Below are 22,196 nucleotides of genomic sequence, written 5' to 3' on the forward strand. Positions count from 1 at the left end.
CCTTTATAGACTTTGATGATCATTGGTGTGTGTCCACGGCTGGATAATACTAATTAAACAGACAGTAATGGTCGTGATTTAGAGTCATTAGTAGTTGGGAGACATCACACAGGCCTTTTTGCCACCCCTCTGACTCATATAATGATATGGTCCAGTGCATCGAAGTCCAAAACTTGATTGCATTGTCCTGTTTCCTGAGATATCCTTGTTACACTGCTATAAATAAAAAACACTATTTTCATCTCTCTACATTTCAAATTGTAAATGTGAAGAATCTATAAACAGTTGTGTTTCATGTAGGATTTCTCATTGGAAAAAAATGCATCTAGGTTTATGGTATATGCATAGCCTACCATCATTTTAATTCAGTTTTTGTTTGAAAAGCCAGGGTAAATATAAACAAACTACAATGTCCTTAAATAATATATGGTTGTGGCTACTTGTTCAGTCAAAAATATGTAGCTTTTCGACTTGATGATGGATGAGGATGAGCTCACGCTTGGTCTTTGGCTCTCTCTCTTTGCCGTAAGCAGCTGTGCAGAATGAGTTCAACCAAACGCATTAAACCAAAATAATGGAAAGCATTCCGTTACTGCCCCCTCTATTGCCAGTGCAGCTCAGCAGACAGCATGACTACTGGAGGCAGGAGACATGATCCGCAGTGCATTGCTGCTTCTTCTGGGAACGTTTTATTTTATAGCCATGAGGGGCAACAAAAATACTAGAATGTGACGCTCACAAGTACAAATGTATAATATTCCATTATCATATCTCTGGCATGTACTATTTATTATGGAATAAAATACATTTTGTTTTAATTGATTTATTATTAATATGCCATTTGTCCAACTCAGTGGCTGAACACTTTCATCCAATTACATGCCATTACTCTACACTGCCATGACTGCATACCTCTTATGTCTGAGTGGCCCCACTATATTAGATTAGATTTATTGCTTTTCTAAGGTTCTCTGAACTATCACATATTTCTGAGATTCTCAGTGTTTCCCAAGACAAAGGGTTGAATGGGTCCCTTTCAACAAAAAATATACTGAAGCAATATGAACACAAACCATAGACCAGACACACTGATGTCTTGAAATTAAAACCCAATATTTAATGTTTAATCATGGCGTTGCATATTTGCTGTGTTTTGGCCAAAGGTCTATTGGCAGCATGTTCCCTCCAAAGCGTATAGAACTTGGCCTTGTGCCATTTTTATGTCATACAATGATTGTAATACCAAATCATACTACACCTACAGTACACAATTTTATTGCCAGGGAAACTATCTAACATGACAATTCACTGCTTCAGACTTCACTGTATTATCCCAAATACGTACATGTGTGTTGGGTGACTTTTTGTCTGTACACGAAATGCAGGTTTCATCTTATCCATTTTCATGATAATGTATGTGAGCGTGTGTAGTTCCTGATCTATTTGTTTATTCATACAGCATGGCAGCGAAAGACAAAACTCAAGGCTTTAGATTAGCAGTTTTAGCAGCTAATGTGCTAACAGAGTGTGCCAATGGAGTGCCTGTTTTTGCACGTGCATATGTATATTTGCTTTTGCATGTTTGCAAGCCTTTAATCAGCGCTCAGAGCACCTCTGCCAAGTATGCAAATCCATAGAGCAAAACAGTGTCATAATGTATCACCCTCTGCTTGACATCACAGCTCTTTAACACACAACTCTGCACGCATATACACATAAACTTGCATATGGTACACTGTGGGAGTAGCACGAGTGAGGCAAGTGGCATTAAGCCTAAATGGCAGAGTCGACATGAAGCAGTTATGATGTATCAAGGAGAAAATGCCTCCGTTAGCATGCAATAAACTCTCATTTTATAAACATGGAGGATAAAAGAGAGGGAGAATGAATGCGGGGGATATGTATAATGGAATGAAGTCAGAGGACGAGAGGGTTTACTCCTCACCTTTGTGTAATTGCGGTAATGTTTGAATGTGTTTTGTAACAGAGTTCAGAGACAAGCAAGTAATACACAGCAAAAATAGTCTGTGATAAGGTAAAAGAGAACAAAGCGAATGAAAGCAAAGATGTGTGAGGAGGTTAAATATCTCATTGATTGATAAGTGTGTGAAATCTTGTGAAATGCGGAAGAAATCTAGACACAAACCACAGGGAGTGAGGTTTTGAAGAAAATGGGATTTATTGCAATGGAGAAGACCTACTTTTCTTAATCTCACAAGGACAAATCCAGTTTTCAGTATGTTAGTATACTGTAGCACAATTGACACAAGAAGACTTATACATTAAGTTCCGAAATACACACATACACAAGCATTTTTTAGAGCTAGGTGTTGGACCGTAGAGGCTGCCATATTTTGGCGCCTGGGAGCCGTTTGCGGTTCAGCATTGCTCAAGGACACCTCCGCAGTGCCAAGGAGCCGAACTGGCACCTTTGCTGTCTGAGAGGTATTGCTGGTGGGAATGATGATGGCCGAGGAGCAGCGGAGCGTGTAGAAACTAGAGCAAGCAGAGGTGAGGAGGTATGTTGGTTAGCAGGCAGCTAATGCAGGCTCACTGCCAAGAAGGAAGCTGGGGATGATGTGGTCTTAAGGAACAGAAAGGTTTCACTAGGAAAACACACTGGTGGAGTATCTACCTCTACAGCTAAAACTTTATCTGGCCATAAGTTGATGGAGAACCAGACAAGATATACTGTGGTGCTGATAAGTAGATGGGAGTCAGCTACATAGGTGAGGTGAATGAGCTGTAAGTATGACTCAGCCCTGACAGTGCAAGGAGGGAAACACACCCACACCACTTACAAATAGAGACAGACAGGACAAATAAGAGTGTTTAAGTGTTGTAAAGAGCATTAAAATTGTCAGAAAAGTGCTTCATCACACATTCTTTAGTAACCACTCGCAATGTTTTGTACCTTATTGTGGGGTGGAAAAACTTCAATCATCATCATCAAACATTAAATCAATAGGAAATCAGATCAATCGGATAAATTGGTAATCACAAAAGTTGTTACTGACAATTACAGTAAACAAAATCAACTTCTTGTCTTGCTTCTTTTTCTGTCAGCTTCTCCCCACTCGCTGTCTCTCCATTGCTCTCTCATCCATGCCTACTATCTTCCCATCTCTCTGATGGTTTAGTGTCTCAGTATGTATCCCTCCGTCTTACAGCCAAGGTGGAATGGAGGGTTTGAGATGATAACAGTAATCATACTCACCGACCTCAAGACCCAGACACTGGCATCTTATCCCCCCACACTCATAGGCAGACACAGAAACGGAAATTAATTATACTAATCAGAAAGCAGGCTCAGGTGGACCATCAATAGCATTCTAAGTTTTTTTGGGACATAAATGGATGCAAAACCTTATAACAGCATACAAAGTTATTGCAGAAGAAGTAATGCAGCAGTGGCTGAAATGTGAAGTTATGAAAATGGATCTGTGAATGCTTGTGTTTTTAGATGTCTGCTTTTGTGTAACTTTTGTATATGAGGCTGTATTTTCACAGCTTGTGCTTGAATGTTTAACTCTGAAGATAAAATATTCCTACTTTGGAAGCTGGGCTGCAGGCTATTTGCTTGATTTGATCACAAATAGTGCATGAAATTAAATTACACAACTAATTTTCAATTTGGAGTACTTTATTCGGTGGTAACGCCCACTCTCCCTCATTAAGCTTCACCCACTATTTATAACGCAACATCTGCTATTGCATTAGTATTCCTTAGCCTCTCACACATAGAAACACAAATACAGGCATATACATAGATACACTGAGTGTATAACACTTTCCAAAGAGTGGCGTATGTGTGTGTATGTGTGTTTTATTTTTTCCTAATTCAGAAACCCTGAGAAGCAAGGTGTAATTATTATTATTTTTAAACTAATTGGTTAGATATGTCTACTCTAAGGCGATTGTATCTTTCTTCACCTTTTCCACAGTTCACACTGAATCCTCCATCGTCTTGTATGGCTCATTAACATGCAAACTTATGGCTTTGGGACCTAGCCTCCTGAGGGTGTGAAACATTAGGAGTCAGGGCCCTCTGATTGCAGGTCATGAATCTTTGTAATTGCAGGGAGAGTGTGTGTTATTGTAAAAAGTTTGCCTTTGATAAATAAAACTGAGACATTAATTAGTTCAGGCAAAAAATACAAGTTTTTTAAATTACTGAATAAACGTTTTGCTAACATTGCAACGGTACAAGATCAAAATGATGTTAGTAGGTATCACAGCATCTATAAAACACCTAGGAGACTGGAGTTCACAGTGGTATGGTGTTGCAAATCAGGCTTAGTTCAGTCTGGCTGCTTTCAGACTTTGAGAAAAGGCTTACCTATATTGGCATTGAGTGATTTGATGTATCCCGGACTGCAGAGCTGGTATTTGTTTGATCCAAGGACTTCAGAAATGAAGCTTTTGTAGAGCTGGCCAGATAGGTCAGAAGGATCTTTCTGTATCATTAAGGGAACCCAAGGGACTCTTACCTGCCATGTTGGTATTAAGTTGTTAACAAGGCTGTGGTAGTCTGTGTCAACAAATTCAAATATGAATGCACAGGTCATTTTTAAATGTTAGCAGCAGTATGTTATGTTTTGTGCTTGTTTGTGTGCATGAGAAAGAGAGAGAAAAAGTGAGCGTATTGAACCGTTCCATCCCCTGAGGAGTCACGTCTAGTGTAAGGAGTCTGCCCTTTCCCTAATTAGCTTGAAACATCTGTCCAGGCGGCTGCCAGAGGGAGGTTATAATGGGAGAAGTGGAAACAATCACATCCACTGACACTTACAAATAACATCAACATATATGTTTGCATTACTTTACATACTGACTTTAGAAGATTTGCTCATAATCCTGTGTAAATGTAATCTAAAACCTGAATGAGCACCAAGGGAAGGGAATAGAGAGAAGGTTAGAGAGAAGATAGAATAACAAACAGTGTAACAATATGTATTTCCTTTCTCCCTCCTTCACTGCTAGTCTTTCTGCTGTTGCAATTCTCCAATAGATAGAGACAGAAACAGCATGAGAGGACAACAAGGATTAATAACCTGCATTCTTGTGATTCTCATTGTTTGGTTTCAAGCTGTGTTCCAAGAAAAAGTCTGAGAGAATGGCTAGAATCCTAAACAGAAATGCTGACAGAAATAATTAGGGCAAAAATCGAGTCTTTTATCCCTCTCCCTCATTCTACCCCTGCCTTAGTCTATGTCCCAACCATGTTTCCTGGAGACAAAGTGTTTTACGGCAGCCGCAGACAATGATGAAGTTTTATTGAGGCTCTGTGGGAGATTAAACCACTATTAGCAACGCTCTGTCAGCTCACTCCAGCTGTTGCCGTTTGTTTATGGCTAAAAAGTGTTTTATGACACACGGTGCTATAGTCACCTAAACAATTATAGCAAATGATATACGACTGGTACTGTATTTTTACACCAAGAATGGCTGGGGGAGAGGGAAGGAAAGGAACGGATGCAGTCAGAATGAGAAATGAGCAATTACAGGAGAGCAGAGATGATGGAATGAAAGGTGAGGCAGGAGCATCGATAAGAGAACAAAATTAGAGGGTCAGGTGGGATTGGGAGGAAAACATATGAGAGGCAAAAGCAATTGTTTCTGAGAGAGCAGAGTCAAAAGCAGGATGACAAGATTAAATGCAAATCCTTATCTTTGTTTAAAAGTAAATGATAAAGGTGGCGATAGAAGTTATATGCCTTGAAATAGTGCTGTAAAGATAGAGGGAAAGGATAGGAGACAAGATAGAGACAATACAACAGAGAGAGAGAGTGGATAATACGTGACAGTACCATTTGGTGTGAGTTAGCGGAGAAAGAAAAACAGAGAGCTACACTAAAACACCTATTTACTGTCTTCTTACTTGTTGTTGGTACTTAATGGCACTGCCATTTACTCGTTAATGTTCCATTTAACTATCATTAGCTGATTGTCTAGAGTAGCCAACTTTTGAATGCTGTTTAAGGAATTCCAGAAATGTGATTTAAAAACATTTAACACTATTAATATCATGTGAATGGTGTCGTCAAGTACCTTTATTTGTTGTGTTGCAGAGTACCTGAGTTGGATCAGATCCAAAGTGAGCTAGCAGACGAACGGGCGGAGCAGTTAGCATTTAGCTCACCTTTTGTCTGAGCTCACCCAACTTTGGGGTTTGAACCCGGAGAAAGGGACTACATCCTTGTTTCCCTACTTCCTTCAAACCAGCAGTCTTTCTGTTGCTACAGTACACCAGTTAGACCCAGTGTACATAAAATAAACATATTATAACATACTATAGTAGGCTTTTTTACTGATGACTGCAAACTAAGAGTGTATAGATCCGGTAGTTGGAGGGGAAATTATGCCCCATATTACTTTGAAGCAGGTGGCACCTTTGTGACTACTTTTACTGACTACTCAACAATTTCCCAATTTGGGATCAATAAAGTACTATCTATCTATCTATCTATCTAATTTGCCTTTTTTTGAACAATTCGAATGCTTGTTTATTTTTCTCAATTCTAAATGTGTGTTGTGTTGTTTTGCAGGTGGTTGAGACCAACCTGGTGGCCTTCGATTGTCACTGGATCCTGATTAATGAGGTGAGTGCCACTCAAATGATGTACTGATCCCATACTGGGTGTGCCTTTAATTCACCTTATTGATTCCATTATCCTGGGAATATTTATAGTTTTACATCCAAGGCCACTCTAATCTCCCCATTGTCTTGTGTGAAGAAGAGAGGAAAGCTTACAAAATTGTCCTCTTCTTTTGATCAGTCACAATAACACACACAACTTGATGAACAAGGACAATTTAGTTTATTTAAGTTAGATTCAGCTGCTGCACACCACCACACTAAAACAATGCAATAACGATGTTATATAGTTCATTCTCACAACTTATTGAAAATAGAGCCACTGTCTACAAACACTCAATTTACCAGAGAGGAAAAAAGTGACCTTGCGAGACTTTCCTTGAATGAAGCATATAGTCTGGCTCAGTATTACTCCTTAAATAATAAACGTGTATAAAGGGAGCAGGCACCCACTGAGAGTCAACAAATTCACTTTCCTATCCGATCAGACTGTGCAGCTTTGGTACTGTGATGTCTTTTCAATCTAAGTTAACAATAAATGTCTATTGATCACAAAGTAACATTTAAACTTTAATATTGACTTAACTTACACATTATTTTGAAAAGAAACACATATTTGATCTTGCTTTGTGTGAAATGCCTTTTACAAAACCACCCAGATCAGCTATTTGTGAGTTTGTGTGCAAGATTGCAGTTGGTCTTGGTGTGAGTTTACACTGCTAGCTAATGCGCTGTGTCTTGGTAGCCTTTGGCATCAAAGTGAACTGGCAGGGTACAGCAGGGGGTCCATGCCCATACTGCCAACAATTCCACACTCAAGAGCAAGAATGCATACACAACCATAAACACAAATATTAAAAAAACAACATTGCTGTAGTAGCTATGAAAAACCCAACTACAAAACAAGAAAAATAAACTCTGATGCTTTATACTGTAGTTTCTCTCACTCCCTGTTCCACTTAAAAGTCAAAGCCTAAAAAGTCATAGCCTGCAAGGCTCAGCAGTCCGATTACTTGCTCAGTTATGCAAAGAAAGTATTTCAGTTTGAACCCAATGTTAGTATGCATGACATCCATTAATGCTGCAGGGACAGCCAATCATTATTTCTGATGTTCGCTTTTAGAATGTCAGTCTTGCTACATGATGGTTTTTATTTGTTCCTATTTGATATGGTTGAGAGGCTGCAGTAACACAGTCCCAATCCCCGCAAGTACCTCAGATAACCTCTCAGTATTGTTTTTGCATTTGTTCAAATGCTAATGCTTCCAGGGAGTGAGGGAAAAGAATGAGACTAGTCCCTGCAATTTAATGAAGATGGCAGTCTTCTCAGAGGTAAAAATCTGGATAAATCTGTTCAAAAACAACCACTCTGTATTAGTTACTGGCTCCATAGAAGGACTGATGTGCCACTTAAATGTGTCTCTGTTGCTAATTGAAATAAATGGCATACTATAATGTGCATTTCATAATGTAACAGTTGAAGCTTTACTGCTCACTTATAAATATGTCTGTGGTCATACACTCTCCTGACAGCCTGTTTTTGTACAGAGGCAGAAGGCAATGTCAAGCAGCCTTCTGCGCAGTTTATCATTACCTGACTGCCTGATAGGCTCAATTCACATCTAGCCGTCTAATCGACTGCTTTGCATCCTGCCAAGCATCTGTTATTGTCTAACACCCTTCAAGCTTCCTGGCAGCGACGTCTCTTCGCTAAGCTTTCTGGAAGGCCTAACATGTCATTCTGCAGCCTACATGTCCAACATCTATAGCTGCATGCAGCCTTTAACAGTTTGTACCAGCTGTCTTTGAGGAATCAATTGTGAAATGCAGTCTGGCAGGTCAATGCACTCTAGGTTTTTGTTTTTGTAATGGCATAATGTAATATTTGCATCATTCTGCTTTCTTTCAAATTCCTTTTTTGTTTAACTTCACAATTTCCAAGAGACTGTGAAGTAGCAAACAGTCTTGGTGGTTTTTAATTTATTGGAACATTTTGTAGATTGGTATGTTGAAACTCTGGTTATCAATAGTTAGATCATTGCAAAAACTGAGTTGTTGTTATTGGACCCCTTTCACTCAGGTAATAAAAGTATCTCAGGTACCAGTAGAATCTGGTAAGTCAAATAAATGATATGTTTTACACTTTTACACCCCATGTTTCCTGGGTACTATCCTCAGTGTAAAACTATAAAGAAAAAAGCATTTGTTACCATAAGTCAGGGGTGCCCAACATTTTTTGAACCGAGAGCTACTTTTAAAGTTGCCAGTCTGCCGAGATCTACCAGTCCAAATAGAGAGGCGTAGCCATTACTGACAGCCTACTACCAGGTAAATACATACTTCTACTTGTATAAAACTGACCTTTGTACGATTAATACTTCATAAAATACTGGAGATCCTTTATCTTACCTCTTTCTAATCGACACACATACAAGTATTTAACTGAAGTTACACAACAGTGTTGTTGATACAGAGTTGGAGTTTATTCACACGTCACATACTACAGTGGGTCATGTTTTCAAGAAACATTGAACAGTGCTGCCACATATGACACAGGAAAAAAAGAAAAGACACTGAACCCTTTCTTTGCCATTATATAAAAATAGTGTTGCTACAAAAGTATAAATTAGGCTTTCTAATAAGACAACTCAGATCTGAAGCTACACAGGAATCTGCTGCCAAAGTGCAATAAAAAAGACAAAATTAATAGAATCAAACCCTTTTTTTTTTTTGCATTTTAGTATAAAAAGAAATGCCTTTAAAATAGGATGCAAGCAACACTAGTTTCTTAACCTGAATTGATAATAGACTATAATCAATTTAAACAGAACAGATCTTAATGTTTGCATTCTTATACCATTTTGTACAATAATTATAATGAATAAGTTCAAACAAACAAAAACTTACAGCTGATTAATAACGGTATCTAACTTGAGTTTTTATTATATCAAAAACCTGTTGAAATGCTACTGTTATTTTTACTGTCCCCAAAAAGCGCGTCGGCAGCCTCCAGGAATGCCTCTTTCACAACTTCGCCGTCTTTGAAAGACTTCATGTGTTTCGCAAGAACGTGACTGACACGATAAGATGCTATGGTAGCAGCCTTGCTCTTGTTGTTGGGCCTGGTGAAAATGGACTGCTGTGTATTTAGCTGTCCTTTCAGGTCCCTCACCTTTTGGGAGCGTAGGGCAGAATTAGGAAGGAATTCCGTCTCGTAGCGTTTGTGCACTGTTTTGAAATGCCACTCCTAAATGACCCTTCTTCGATAAAGCTACGCTCGCATTGCAGATGAGACAGATGGACTTTGAATTGGAATAGATACAAAAATAATCATCCTCCCATCCTCCAAGCTTTTTTGCTTCTGTCATAATTGTGGTCTTGTGTGTGTGCGCACTGTCACTTATGTTGCCACGGACAACGTCAGCGAACTAGTGCCCACTGCCCACCAGCCACGCCCCGACACATGGGGTCACGCCAATCACAAAGCTTTGATGCGTTCAAGTGCATTATTCTGGCACAGGAAGATTATGTTATAGGACATTAACGATAAAACAGAATATTGTCGTTCTATTTTTAGACACATTTCACGATCGACTGGTTGGGCACCCCTGCCATAAGTCAAGTCGATGAGAGTCGAACCATGCAGTGAAAACCAATACTTCAAGTGTTGACAACTCTCGTGTATTTTTTTAAATATATTTTTGTTGGCACACAATTTTCTGAAACAGGAAAGTCATAAGGAAATTAGATCCAACAATCAGTCAAGCTAAATGGAACCAGGGACTTATATCTTAATAATTTGGCCATCTTTTTCACCCCACAAAGTTATTGGCATGATGCTCTACAGCTTTTTATGTCTAGTTGTCTTGTTCTCAACCACTTCACGAAAGCGTTTAAGATTTGATTTAAAATTTAGCGAGAACCAGTCAAGCAAAGTCAGTATGATGTGAGGAGCCCAGATGTGTCACAGGCAGGACAGCACGACTAAATTCTGCTTTAGCTCTTTTCTCTCGTGCTGGCTGTACACATGCTAATGTACAGTATGGCACTTTGTGAAAATGTAGCATTTCAGTGTGCATTCAGATATCTTCACCAATGTCATTACTCATATTAGCATATATTTGCTTCATATATTAGTATTACACAAATAATATACTGTATTTGTGGTTACTGTGAACATGCAGAAACCCTCCTGGATTCAAGGGTTGTAGGTTTTATTCCTTAGCAGATGACATTTTTAAAAAAGCAGGAGAAGCAGAGATAAGTACAGGGGCCACAAAGGCTGAAGGGAGGTATGGGTTGAAGAAACAACAGATGTAGAGATTGTGTTTAAGAGGAAGAATAAGACATGTGCACCTACTATACAAAAACAGACTTTTTTCCCCAAGTTATATTGAAAAGATAATAATAATTCAACTAAGACATAAACATCATTACAATATATATTTTTTATCTAATTCTGATAATTCAAAGTATGCTAAGGAATAATGGCAAAAGTAGTTCTAGAAAATGCTTCTTGGCAAAGCCATTCATTATCTGTATTTCTCCTGACTCTAAACTGCACAAAATATAAAAAATACCCATAGGAAAAGTTTTATTCCCATCTTTTTACTGCTAAAATGTCATAATTTGGCATATAAATGATAACGTTTTGCCCCAGACTGTTCAGATGTAGATACAATATTCCCATCATTGGCTTTGAGTCCTATACTGTAGCAAAGTGTTTAAATGGATGAGTGGCTACAATATTTTTCGATACAATGTCCTACTACTGGTTCTTTGGAGAATGAATATTCCTCAGTGTAAAAGCACTCTCCCTCCCTGTGGTTTATTATGGATGAGGGGGCACTGTATGGTTGTCATAACTCTGCTTTATCTACAGCTAGCAGTCAGACAGCCCCACTGAGGGGGAGTTCACAGTTCATAATTGATCATCCTTCCTCTCCCTATCTCCTTCGTTCTGCTCAGGCTGAGGGGATGAAGGGGAGGAGGCAGAGACATAATAAGGGACACTCATGGCTTCTCTTCTTCTCTGTCTTTCTCTCAAGTTTGGAGGATTTGACCTTACTCGTTCTGAATCACTTCATGGTCTTTCATTTTCTGTCATGCTATCATTCTCAATCTTAACTATTGCTGTTCACACTCTTTTTCTCTGTAATTTGCTTTTTCTTTATTCATTTCTGCCTTTTTGTCTCTCATGGGAACGAGTGCATGGTAATGAGATGAAACGAGATTAGGCTTCTCCGTCATTTTGGCTGTAAAAATATCACTGCTTGATATTCAAAGCCATGAAACTGAAATTTTGGGGATTTTCATGCTTCTAATTATGATTTTAGGATTACATGGTCTTATGCCAGCTAAGATCATTCTAAAAACCGTTATTTAATGAAACCCCATCAAAACCCACTGTACAAAAATGTTTGCCGGTAAATGTAATTTATTCTTTTTGGAAACATGTTGAAGATATGACATTTATACTGTTGGGGAAATATTTTCCAAGGCCCATAACTTTGACCCAGTTTATCAGTTCATACTGTCCTAACTGAGCACAGGCACCTGTAGCCTTGGCTGCAGTGTTTTGTCTCCCTGTTCCTGCCTGTTGGCGTCAGCTGATAGAGGTGTTATGATTCTATCTTGTTGTGCACAATGTTGATTATTCTCTCAGAACTAGCTAAATACATGGGTCTGGGGTAGAGTTCTTCAGAATTGATTGTGGCATCTCATCCGTGTGGTCAGACCGTGGCCCTGTGACATGTCTTGTGAATTCTCCGGCCGAAGCTCCAAATAAACCATCAGTGTTTGCCATCAAAGCTCCAGCTCTCCTCGTGTCTCTCTGAGTCCTGTCTGCATTGCTTCAGAAGTTTCCCCCACATATACCATTTATTATTCCTTCAGTAATATCTAAGTGATAGAGCACTATTTACAGCTACAGTGCTTGGAGATGCCCAGCTGGAAGTTTCCCAGTACGACTGCAGCCAGAGACGACTGCTAAGCGGTTCTTGGATATTTATTGTCCTATTCAAGACCAACGTGACATTTCCAACCTATCCAATTTTCCCTGTCAGGTCTAGAGATCTGAATCACACACATTGTGATGACGATTTTGTCCTCCTTTTTGACCCTGCCGTTCATGTTAGACCTTTTTCATTTTTTAACAGCCATTACAGAGATGTATTTTGCCTTGGAAGTATATTGTATTTTGTCGTTCAGGCAGTGTTCCACTTGTACTAGCCTCTTTCTTCTTTCTTGCCCTTTTCTCTATTGTTGTTTGTAGGGTATTAATGAAAGTCCTCAACATTTTAAGGGGAAGGCACATAAATGAAAGGGTGACTAATGGCGCATTTCCACCACACGGTCGGCCTCGGCCACGCTCGGTACTGCTTGGCCGCGTTGGGCCTTAACAGGGCCGGCTCACTTCATGCTGCGCTTCCATTACAGTTTAGGTACTGGGGTAGTTACTATAGTAACGCAGTGTAGGCGGAGCCGTGACGTCATCTTCAATGAGAACCCCAGAAAAACAACACAGCCGTTAGCTGTTAGCACTCAGAGCTCACAGCTCCTTATATATGTTCAGAAACTCGACAAAAGTTAAACAAGTACACACCACAGACTGCCTGTGTCATGGCGAATACAGTCGCTGCTTTATTTATGTCTGTATAGGCCGTTGTTGTGAGTGTGGACGGTCGGAGCATATACTGCGTTAGCTTAGCCAATCTCCATCTAGAAAACACGCATTTTAAAAGGTTTTTCGCCTGCCGTCTGTCTGCAGACTTGACAAAGCATTAATTCATGGTTTTTACTAACCGGTATCAGTATGTTGTTACTTCGGCATCATTTTGAAACTTGTATTACAATTAAATCACGGTCAAATATGTCCATCTTGTTGTAGTTGTAGCCCCCTTGCCAGCAATCCTCTCTCTAGTTTAGCATACTCAGCCCGACTCAGCCCTGTTTGTTGGCCCTGATAGAACCACAATTTTGTCGGGCCAGAAAAGAGGTGAAAAAGTGGCCCCGGGCCGGGCCGGGCCGTAACTAGGCCTAGTGGAAGCGCAACCAAAAACGGGCACGGCACGACACGGCACGCTTAAACCGCGCTCCGCGCCATGGTGGAAATGCGCCAAAAGAAGACTCAGAGGCATAGAAGACATGTTTGGGCTGTTCTGGGAAAAGGTGGAAGAGAGAGTACAAATGGCCAAATGAAACAAGATGCTTTTTCAGATTTGTTTAGTTTTTTCAGAACTTTGACCCTCTGAATACGAGGAAAACAGAGGGATTTGATGTTCTCATAAACATGGGCAGAGCGAGAAAGAGTTTTGGGGGTGAGAATAGGAGTGGGAGGAGCAGAAAAGGTTGAATAATAAACAAAACCAGCTTTTTCCCCTCTTCTGCAAATAATAAGAAAAAAGCAAGGATTTGATGTCTCTAGGGTAGATATGGGGAGAGATAGTTGTTGAGGGGGGAAAGGGCGGAAAACAAAGTATAGGGGTCAGGGAAGAAGTGCAAAGAACAATTGTGGATGAAGGATGTGTTTTGGTTTTGACTCCCATCTTCAAGTAACACTAAAGACGAGGATTTGGTGCCCTCAGGGGATTGGAGGGAAGGCGAGAGAGGTGATGGGTTAAGGGTGATGGGGATGCCTGCAGACCAACACCTTCTAGTTTATGGAGTAAACAACTCATGATTCACTCTGTTTATGAGCTGCATGGCTGTTTGGGGGTTACACCTTACCCAAAGATTCTGCTTTAAGGCAGTCGGTCTTGGTGCTCACATGTAGGGGCCAATAAAATATTCTCTGGACTTCATGAATTTGATGGATAGGGAATGGATTTAAAATAATGTGACTTATGCTCCAATATTGAATAGGACTGGATCCTTGAATATGTAATTGAAAACTAGGCGGAAATATTGCTTACAGAGTGTGATGATGATTTTCTCAAGCTGTTAAGAAGTCAACCATAATGATGCCTTGCTTGTTTCAAATGTCATATGAAGTAACTCGGTTTGGGTTTAATTTTGCAGAACCAGATTACACTAAATACAATTATACCAGAGAGTGTACGTACATGTTATGCATGTCTATTATGGAGAACGAAAGAAAAGTTGCACCAGTTTTATAATGTTTGGTCAATAGCCAAAGTACTTTGCCGTACTTAGTGCCGGCACTCAGTGCCCCGGCACTTATTACCCCAGGGCACTTAGTACAGATCGCATTCACACCGGAATAAGTTCCCTGAGGGAAGATTATGCAAATGAGCCGCTGACGTCACTTCGTCTTCTTCTGCTTTGGGTTTACTGGCAGGCCGCAAACCACTTCATGGTGTATACTGCCACCCGAAGTCCCCGGCCGGAAGTCCCCGGAGTTGGGGACTGGCTTCAGTAGAAGCTGCTGGGACTCCCAGCAGCTTCTACTAAAGCCTTCCGAGTAAATCGCCAGAACGCCGACACCTCCTCATCTCCACCGCTTCCATGTTTTCTTTTGTGTTGCCATAAGTTACGGAACTAAACGCGAAAAGTACGGGGAAAAGTACTCCGGTGTGAATGCGGCTAATGTCAATTGTGCACTGGTACCTTATTCCTCCCAGGACCCCTGCATGTGTAGATGTGCTGTGAGCGTGAGAGCTCGTGTGATTCCATATGTGCAGTCCTATCAAAATATGTGTGTATATATGTCACATTAAGTTAGTCTTAGCCATTAAAACAGCATATAGGGAATGCCACCACTGAAAGTCTCACTGGGGGTAGTCTTTTAAGTTTGTCCCCAGAGAGAACGAGACGAAGAGGCAAATGGAACGTGGCAAACAAGAAAGATGGACAAACGCCTGTTGAGAGGACAAATCTCAAAATGACAGTTTCCTTTTACATTTTAGCTGTGTTTCAATGTGTGTGTATGGTTTTGTATTCCTGTCAATCGTTCCATCTATATTTGTTTGAGTTTGATCCTTTGAGTGGTGCGCTCTGGATAATTCTTGCATGCCGACATTTCTTTGCATGCTCTTGACTGCCCGCTGTGAATCTTGATTCTCTTTTGGCCAACAGATCTGCCTTTTTAGAAATGTTCTGCATTTTCTATCTGTCCTGCTCCGTCTTTGTTGGCTTTTTTATTCTGTTCCATTCAGGGGTTTTCATGTAAGCAACTGTTTGGGATTTCTGCCACGTTTTACCCCCTAAAGCTGAACAATCACCTCTTTGCTTGCGGTTAAGAAAGTAGATATTTCAGAACACATGGCATTCATACCTCACATATTCACCAAGGCACAAATAACACTTTCTTCTGTTTATCAAAACATTTTAAATAAAAAATAAAAAATTGAAATGCTACAATCTTTGACATTAAATATGAACGGCAAATGTGAGTCTTAAATCGGACTTACCTTATTTCAGATATTCAAAACAACATACATTTGATTGCCTAAGCAAATGCATATTTGTGCTTATATAGCGAGCGCCATTTATCAGCCTAATTGCTGCAGATGAGTACAGCTATACCAATGAAGCCTGTATAATATTACCTCTAATCACCTTTGATCACATCCCATGAGGACTCACCACCCTTGATGAACATTAATTACATTCAAATGTAATCCATTGAAATTAGTCAATGAACCAGTGGTACCTATAATATTACCACTCACTACTATAATGTGTATGTGATGGCTTATTTATGTTTGTGCACGGTCTGCAGGCAGGGTTTCATATATCCTGTCAAGAGAGGCTGCCATGTGCAAATGAAACGGAATCAAGTGTTTCGCATGATCGAAAGGCTTGAAAACAATCTCCAAAAACATATGCAGACATCACACATATTTCAACATAAACTGGCTTGTGCACACAATTCGCACAAACACAGATAATTACTGCACACAAAGACAGCAAAGGCAGTCTCGGTTGGTGGCAGTGTTACCTCCACCAGGGACGTTTACCGTCAGTTCTCATCTCATCACCACATGACCTTGTGCACTTGCAGTGGATGGATGGAGATCCATGACTGAAGAGAGGGAGAGAGATTGTGTCCGAGGGTTAAAATTAGCAATGATTCCTCCCCCAAGGTTTTACAAGGACATGCAGTGTACGTGCAAACACACATGTATGAGCAGAAGCACACACAAACAGACACTTTATTCCCCTCTCTCCCTACTTCCATCTACTGAAATGTACCTTTGTAATATATTAGCTTTCTTTGCAGATGACGTTGACAATGTTTTTTTAACCGCTCAGTTTGGTGATTTTGGGAGAAGTAGAGCATGTAAAGAAAGACCTAAATAACTTAGAAATATAGTTTGACGATAAGTAACTGTAGAAGCATTACATTTCAAATTGACTTTATTGGATTCCAACCAAGACTTTGGTGTTGTTATTGTATTTTTCTTGTCAAAATGTAAGCTATAAGTCTTGGGCAACAATGAATACTGTGGTGGTGCAGCTGTTGATATTGATTTTCTCTTATCTCCATTGCTTTCCCCACTTTCTTCTTTTCCTTAACCTGACCATTCCTCTTCCTATCTATACCACCATCCTTCTCCTCTTCACCCTCTTAGGAGATCTCAGACTACGATCTGCAGGAGTTAGTCATGAAGTCGATCGGTCGGCTGACGTTGGTGCGGCAGACATTCCCCATGCCCCAGAACGCGAGTCAGCGCTGTGTTAAACACAACCACAGGATTAACAATTCCCTGTGTGACCCTAAAAACCCCAGGTCTCATCAGCTGGAGGTAAGTTAGTTTGGTGATTTGTATTTAAGGCTAAAAGGTTAAATATGAAGGTTAATACAGAAAGCTGAAAAGCTGCACAAGAAAAAGAGATGTATCTTTGTCTAAATCGCCATTATCAAAGAGAACCTGAAATTAGATTCAGTCATTTATTTTATTTAAAGCGGAGAGAGGTGTACATTGGGAATACAGTCAATTGATTGTTCACAACATTATTGGGCATATTTTCCCCCAATAAAAATGAACTGATATACGTCATCAGTGTGAAAGATTTAAGATCAAATAACTAGAGCTTGATTTGTGGTGATATCACTGACAAAGACATATCGTTTCCTCAGCTTTTCTTCTCAAAGATTTGTATTTTTGTTTTCTTGTTCCAATTCTGTACTCAAGCTAAATTGATGTTGAGTATGCATCCCAAAACTGTACATGACAGAAGAGAGAGATTCACACATTACCAAATAATTGTTTAATTGAAAGACTAAAATTGAACTTGACTTCAAATACCAGCAGTTTAGATGGTGTTATGGGTGGAAAAGTTTGTCAGTGCAATATTGTATGGTGCAGCATCAGAGACCAGAACATCCACCAATAACCAAATGGGAGGTGCGAACCAGCTATTGAACTTCCTCAAGGTTTAAAAAAAAAAAAAAGCACTGGCACACTGTGTTGCCAGTTTACTGACAACCCTCTACCATGCCCTCCTTAAAAAGCAGCCAAACAAATAATGTGAATGTCGGACAGAGCAAAAATGGTTGTCACAACAATCAGATACAAACATTAAATGCTTAACTTGAGTGGTACCCATGTGTCTCTGAGTTACATGCTGTACATTCACAAAACCTTTGATTTCATCTTTTATGTTTGGTTATACATGGCTCTCTTTAAATGTATTAATGTATTCAGAAGCTGATCTGGTTCTTCCATTTTGTATCATAAAACTGCTCCAGGTGTTTTGAGTTTGACATTTCAACATGTCTCCCAATCCAAAGCTTCCCATTGAACCAGGGTTGCTGATTTGACATTGTTACAGCTCGTGCCTTTAAGGTTTTGTACCTGGAACGTTAATCATTTGGGAAATAGCTTTCTCCCCCCTATACGTGTTATTTCTGAAACCACACAATTTAACTGACAGCATGCTCAAGGAAAACACAGTGACAGTTTTTCCTCCACTTTCACATTTTCTTTACTTTTCTTACGTGTCCCCAGGGTGGCAATATGTATGCAATTACTACACTTTTGTGTGTATGTGAGTCATCAGGCTTCCATCAAATACAGCAGAGAAAAGGGAACACACTCTTGTTTATATGTCAAGACAAAAACTGAAAATTGAATTAATGTGCTGTTGATTTATGTGGATGCATCAGACCCTGGGGGAACACATTTGATGAAAGTTGGAAATACATTCAAACAGAAACGTGGTCTTAATACGTTATCTCCCTTTTTTAGTCCTAAGATGAAACCATGCTGTGCTTACAACCACTGTTATCAATGAATGGACCTTTTTTAAAATTATTAATAACATAGGACAAGATGAATAATATACCACAAAGATTAAATACTACCTTCATTCCTAAATGTATTTTTTTATTATCCTGATAAAACCCTACATTTGGTTGTATCCTTACGACACAGTATGCAAAATACAGACATTGGTAACTCCTGAAAGCCCTGAAGCAGTAAATAATACACGTAGATAAAGCTTGCCTTGTGTGTCTAATATGAATCAGGTGCTTCTCAAGTGTAAAAAGCTAGCTTCGAGGATCCAAGCCCATTCAACGCAATCATTATCTGTTGTGTGGAGTCTAGTCCTATGTGCTCATTCTACTGTGGAGGGCTGAGGGTGTGCACGTGACTACGTATGTGTGTGCATTTGAGTGGAACTCATTTCAGTCAAGGACAATGTGTTTTTGAAAAGTGAGAGCGGAAAACATCCCTGTACACATGTTCTGTTGGACATCCGGTGTGTGGGTGTGTGTGGGAGAGTGAGTGAGTAAGTGAATGATTGTGTAGGTGGTGGATATGTGAGTGGTAACATTTGAAAAAGGTATGGGAGAGAAAGACAGACAAATAGAGAGAGAGAGAGAGAGAGAGAGAGAGAGAGAGAGGCAGAGGAAGCAGATCAGCTCAGCAGTCAGAGAATAGCTCAGAAGACCAATTTCACACTGCACTGAAGCACATCAACTGAGGCTGACCACACACACACACACACACACACACACACACACACACACACACACACACACACACACACACACACACACACACACACACACACACACATACACACACACATACACACACACACACACACACACACACACACACACACACACACGCACACACACACACACACACACACACACACACACACACACACACACACACACACACATACACATACTGAGTGCAGAGCCCACTGATCATTGAAGCTCCCAACAGTGCAGCAGATTTTCACTTTAATTTTCGGAGACAGTGAGATGGAATGATAGACGGACAAAGACAGCAAGTGAAACACTACGACAAAACTGTGAGAGCAAGGCGACTTCTAAAGAAAGTGCGAAAAAAGTTTGATGTGAGATAAACTTGACACTATAGTTTCCCTTTCGTCCTGTCTGTCAGAAAACTATTTTACATTTAACAAGGACTATTTTGTCATCTTATCATCTCTTATATAAATGTTTTAAGTGTAACTTGACATTGCCACGTTCCCACTTGGTTTCCATGCATTTCAGAAAAGCATGCTGGAAGGAGATTGATAGACTGAACAAGCCAGAGACCGCTCAGACATAGTGTACTCTACGTGTACTGAATGTATCTAATAGCCTGGAATAAAATTCAATGTTTGAGTTTGCACACCAGCTGTTTAAAATATTTCCCAAAGGTTTTTAATTCTTAAGAAGCAGGATAGTCCTAAATCATAAAAGCCATATGTATTACATTTGGTTGCATTATTACTTATGTACATGCAAAACCACCTCACTAAATGTAGTTGTTGGTTTATAACAACTATCTAATGTAACATCTGCCTTTGAAGTTATTGTGTTTTTAAACCTGTTCAGGAATGAATGGGAACATTAGTGTGAAAACCAAATTGAAATACTAAACGTGGAAGCAAAATGTCTGCATTTATTCTGTCACAATTTTACATTTTTTTATATCTCTGTCATTTATTTTTCAATAGATCACCAACCGCTATATTTATGATAGTGTGTTGCTGCTGGCCAACACCTTCCACAGAAAGCTGGAGGACAGGAAGTGGCACAGCATGGCCAGTCTGAGCTGCATCAGGAAGAACACCAAACCTTGGCAGGGTGGCAAGAGCATGCTGGATACCATCAAAAAGGTATGAGAGCGCACACACTGTTCCCCTCACGTATTGAAGAAAGGAACTCAACCACAGAAAGTGTGCAAGCATGCATTCTTTGTCGCTATGGCACACACACACACACACACACACACACACACACACACACACACACACACACACACACACACACACACACACACACACACACACACACACACACACACACACACACACACAGCCCCTACAAAAACACATACACACACAGCTGATTTCTGGATGCATGGACACATATGGTGACACACATTCTAGGCCCTATGATACTGAAATAAAAACATTCTGCAAAGTTAAAAGTTGTGCTAAACATTTTGTCCAGATCATCTCCATGAACACAGATACAGTCATGGAGTGAGCATCTATGAAATACAAAACAATATCACTGTTTCCCAAACAAATGGTTATTGAAAAATGTACTCAAAACTTAAAGTTATAATATTTAACATTTTACCAACAGTATAATTCATATCCATGGTTTATATATTGTGCTCATAAATATATTTTGGGTTCACAAAAGAATATTCAGACTTAGACATTGCTGATCCAGGATACAATCAATATTGTATACAGAAGTTTGCAACAATGAGTCTTTTAAAACTAAATAACAGTAAAAGAGATCAATACAATCTGATTTATACTATAATGTAATGCAACAAGTGAAATGCTCCCCATTCGCTGATTTATATTTGTTTTGAGACCCATGGTAACCTGACTCTCACCTCAGTTCATGTGCCGTCCATCTGTTTCATCGGCCTCCTGTGGTTCTCTGCCGCTGTGTTAGGCTTGTAGGTCAGTGCAAGCCAATTTCAAAATGGCTCATTAATACTTTATTTAAAAAATAATTAAAAAACAAGTTATACTTAGACTCATTCCCAATTTATCAGGCACAAATTAAACTGCGACTTGATTAATACAGGGAAAATAGCAAAAGCATTTGCCTATTCCCTAAAATAACTACATGCAAGTTCAGTTTAGGTTTTTCACAATTTTTGGATGTGTCTCAGGTTTATCTTTCAGCTGTAGGAGAGAAACACATTTTCTCGCATTTCTCGTTTAGGAGCATATATTAGCATTTCAAGACATTGTGCTCATTACATGAAACTTTGGAAACCACGCATTATTGTTCCTCGGCTGAGACACTCTAGTTGAAATAGCAATGTCATCCCTCGGTATAAATAAAGTCCTCTCCAAGGAGGGAGAATGACATGGAGGAGGCTTTAAATAAGCATTTGTTTGTAATGTTCTTATCAAATGGAAATCCAATTTGTGTTCATTAATTAGATTGAAAGTTTCTAAGTTGCTTTCTGCTTTTAATAGACTTTATGACCCCAGTGCTCATAAATTCAAAGGATGGCATACCTTAAAAAAACACATGCATCAATCAGCAAGTTCCTGAACAGTTGACTTTTGGGAGATAGAGGATTTCATCCTGCAGCTGTAATTTTGAATCTCTGCGTTTCACCTTGAGTTCAGTCTGGGGTTCGGCAACACTTTCATCACTGTTAAATCCAATTGGATCAATGCCCTCTGT

At 39.7% G+C, this 22,196-nt stretch overlaps 1 protein-coding gene across 1 annotated transcript in view; it reads left to right on the forward strand.

Moving 5' to 3' along the window:
- Window positions 1–22,196, forward strand: part of grid2 (glutamate receptor, ionotropic, delta 2) — a 410,560-nt gene that overhangs the window by 267,437 nt on the left and 120,927 nt on the right. The window contains exons 5-7 of the mRNA XM_034118783.1: window positions 6,546–6,599; window positions 17,131–17,304; window positions 20,486–20,647. Coding sequence (XP_033974674.1) covers window positions 6,546–6,599; window positions 17,131–17,304; window positions 20,486–20,647 — 390 coding nt within the window. The remainder of the gene's footprint in view (window positions 1–6,545; window positions 6,600–17,130; window positions 17,305–20,485; window positions 20,648–22,196) is intronic.

Source organism: Trematomus bernacchii, unplaced genomic scaffold (genome assembly GCF_902827165.1).
Source record: "Trematomus bernacchii unplaced genomic scaffold, fTreBer1.1, whole genome shotgun sequence".
Lineage (NCBI taxonomy): Eukaryota > Metazoa > Chordata > Actinopteri > Perciformes > Nototheniidae > Trematomus > Trematomus bernacchii.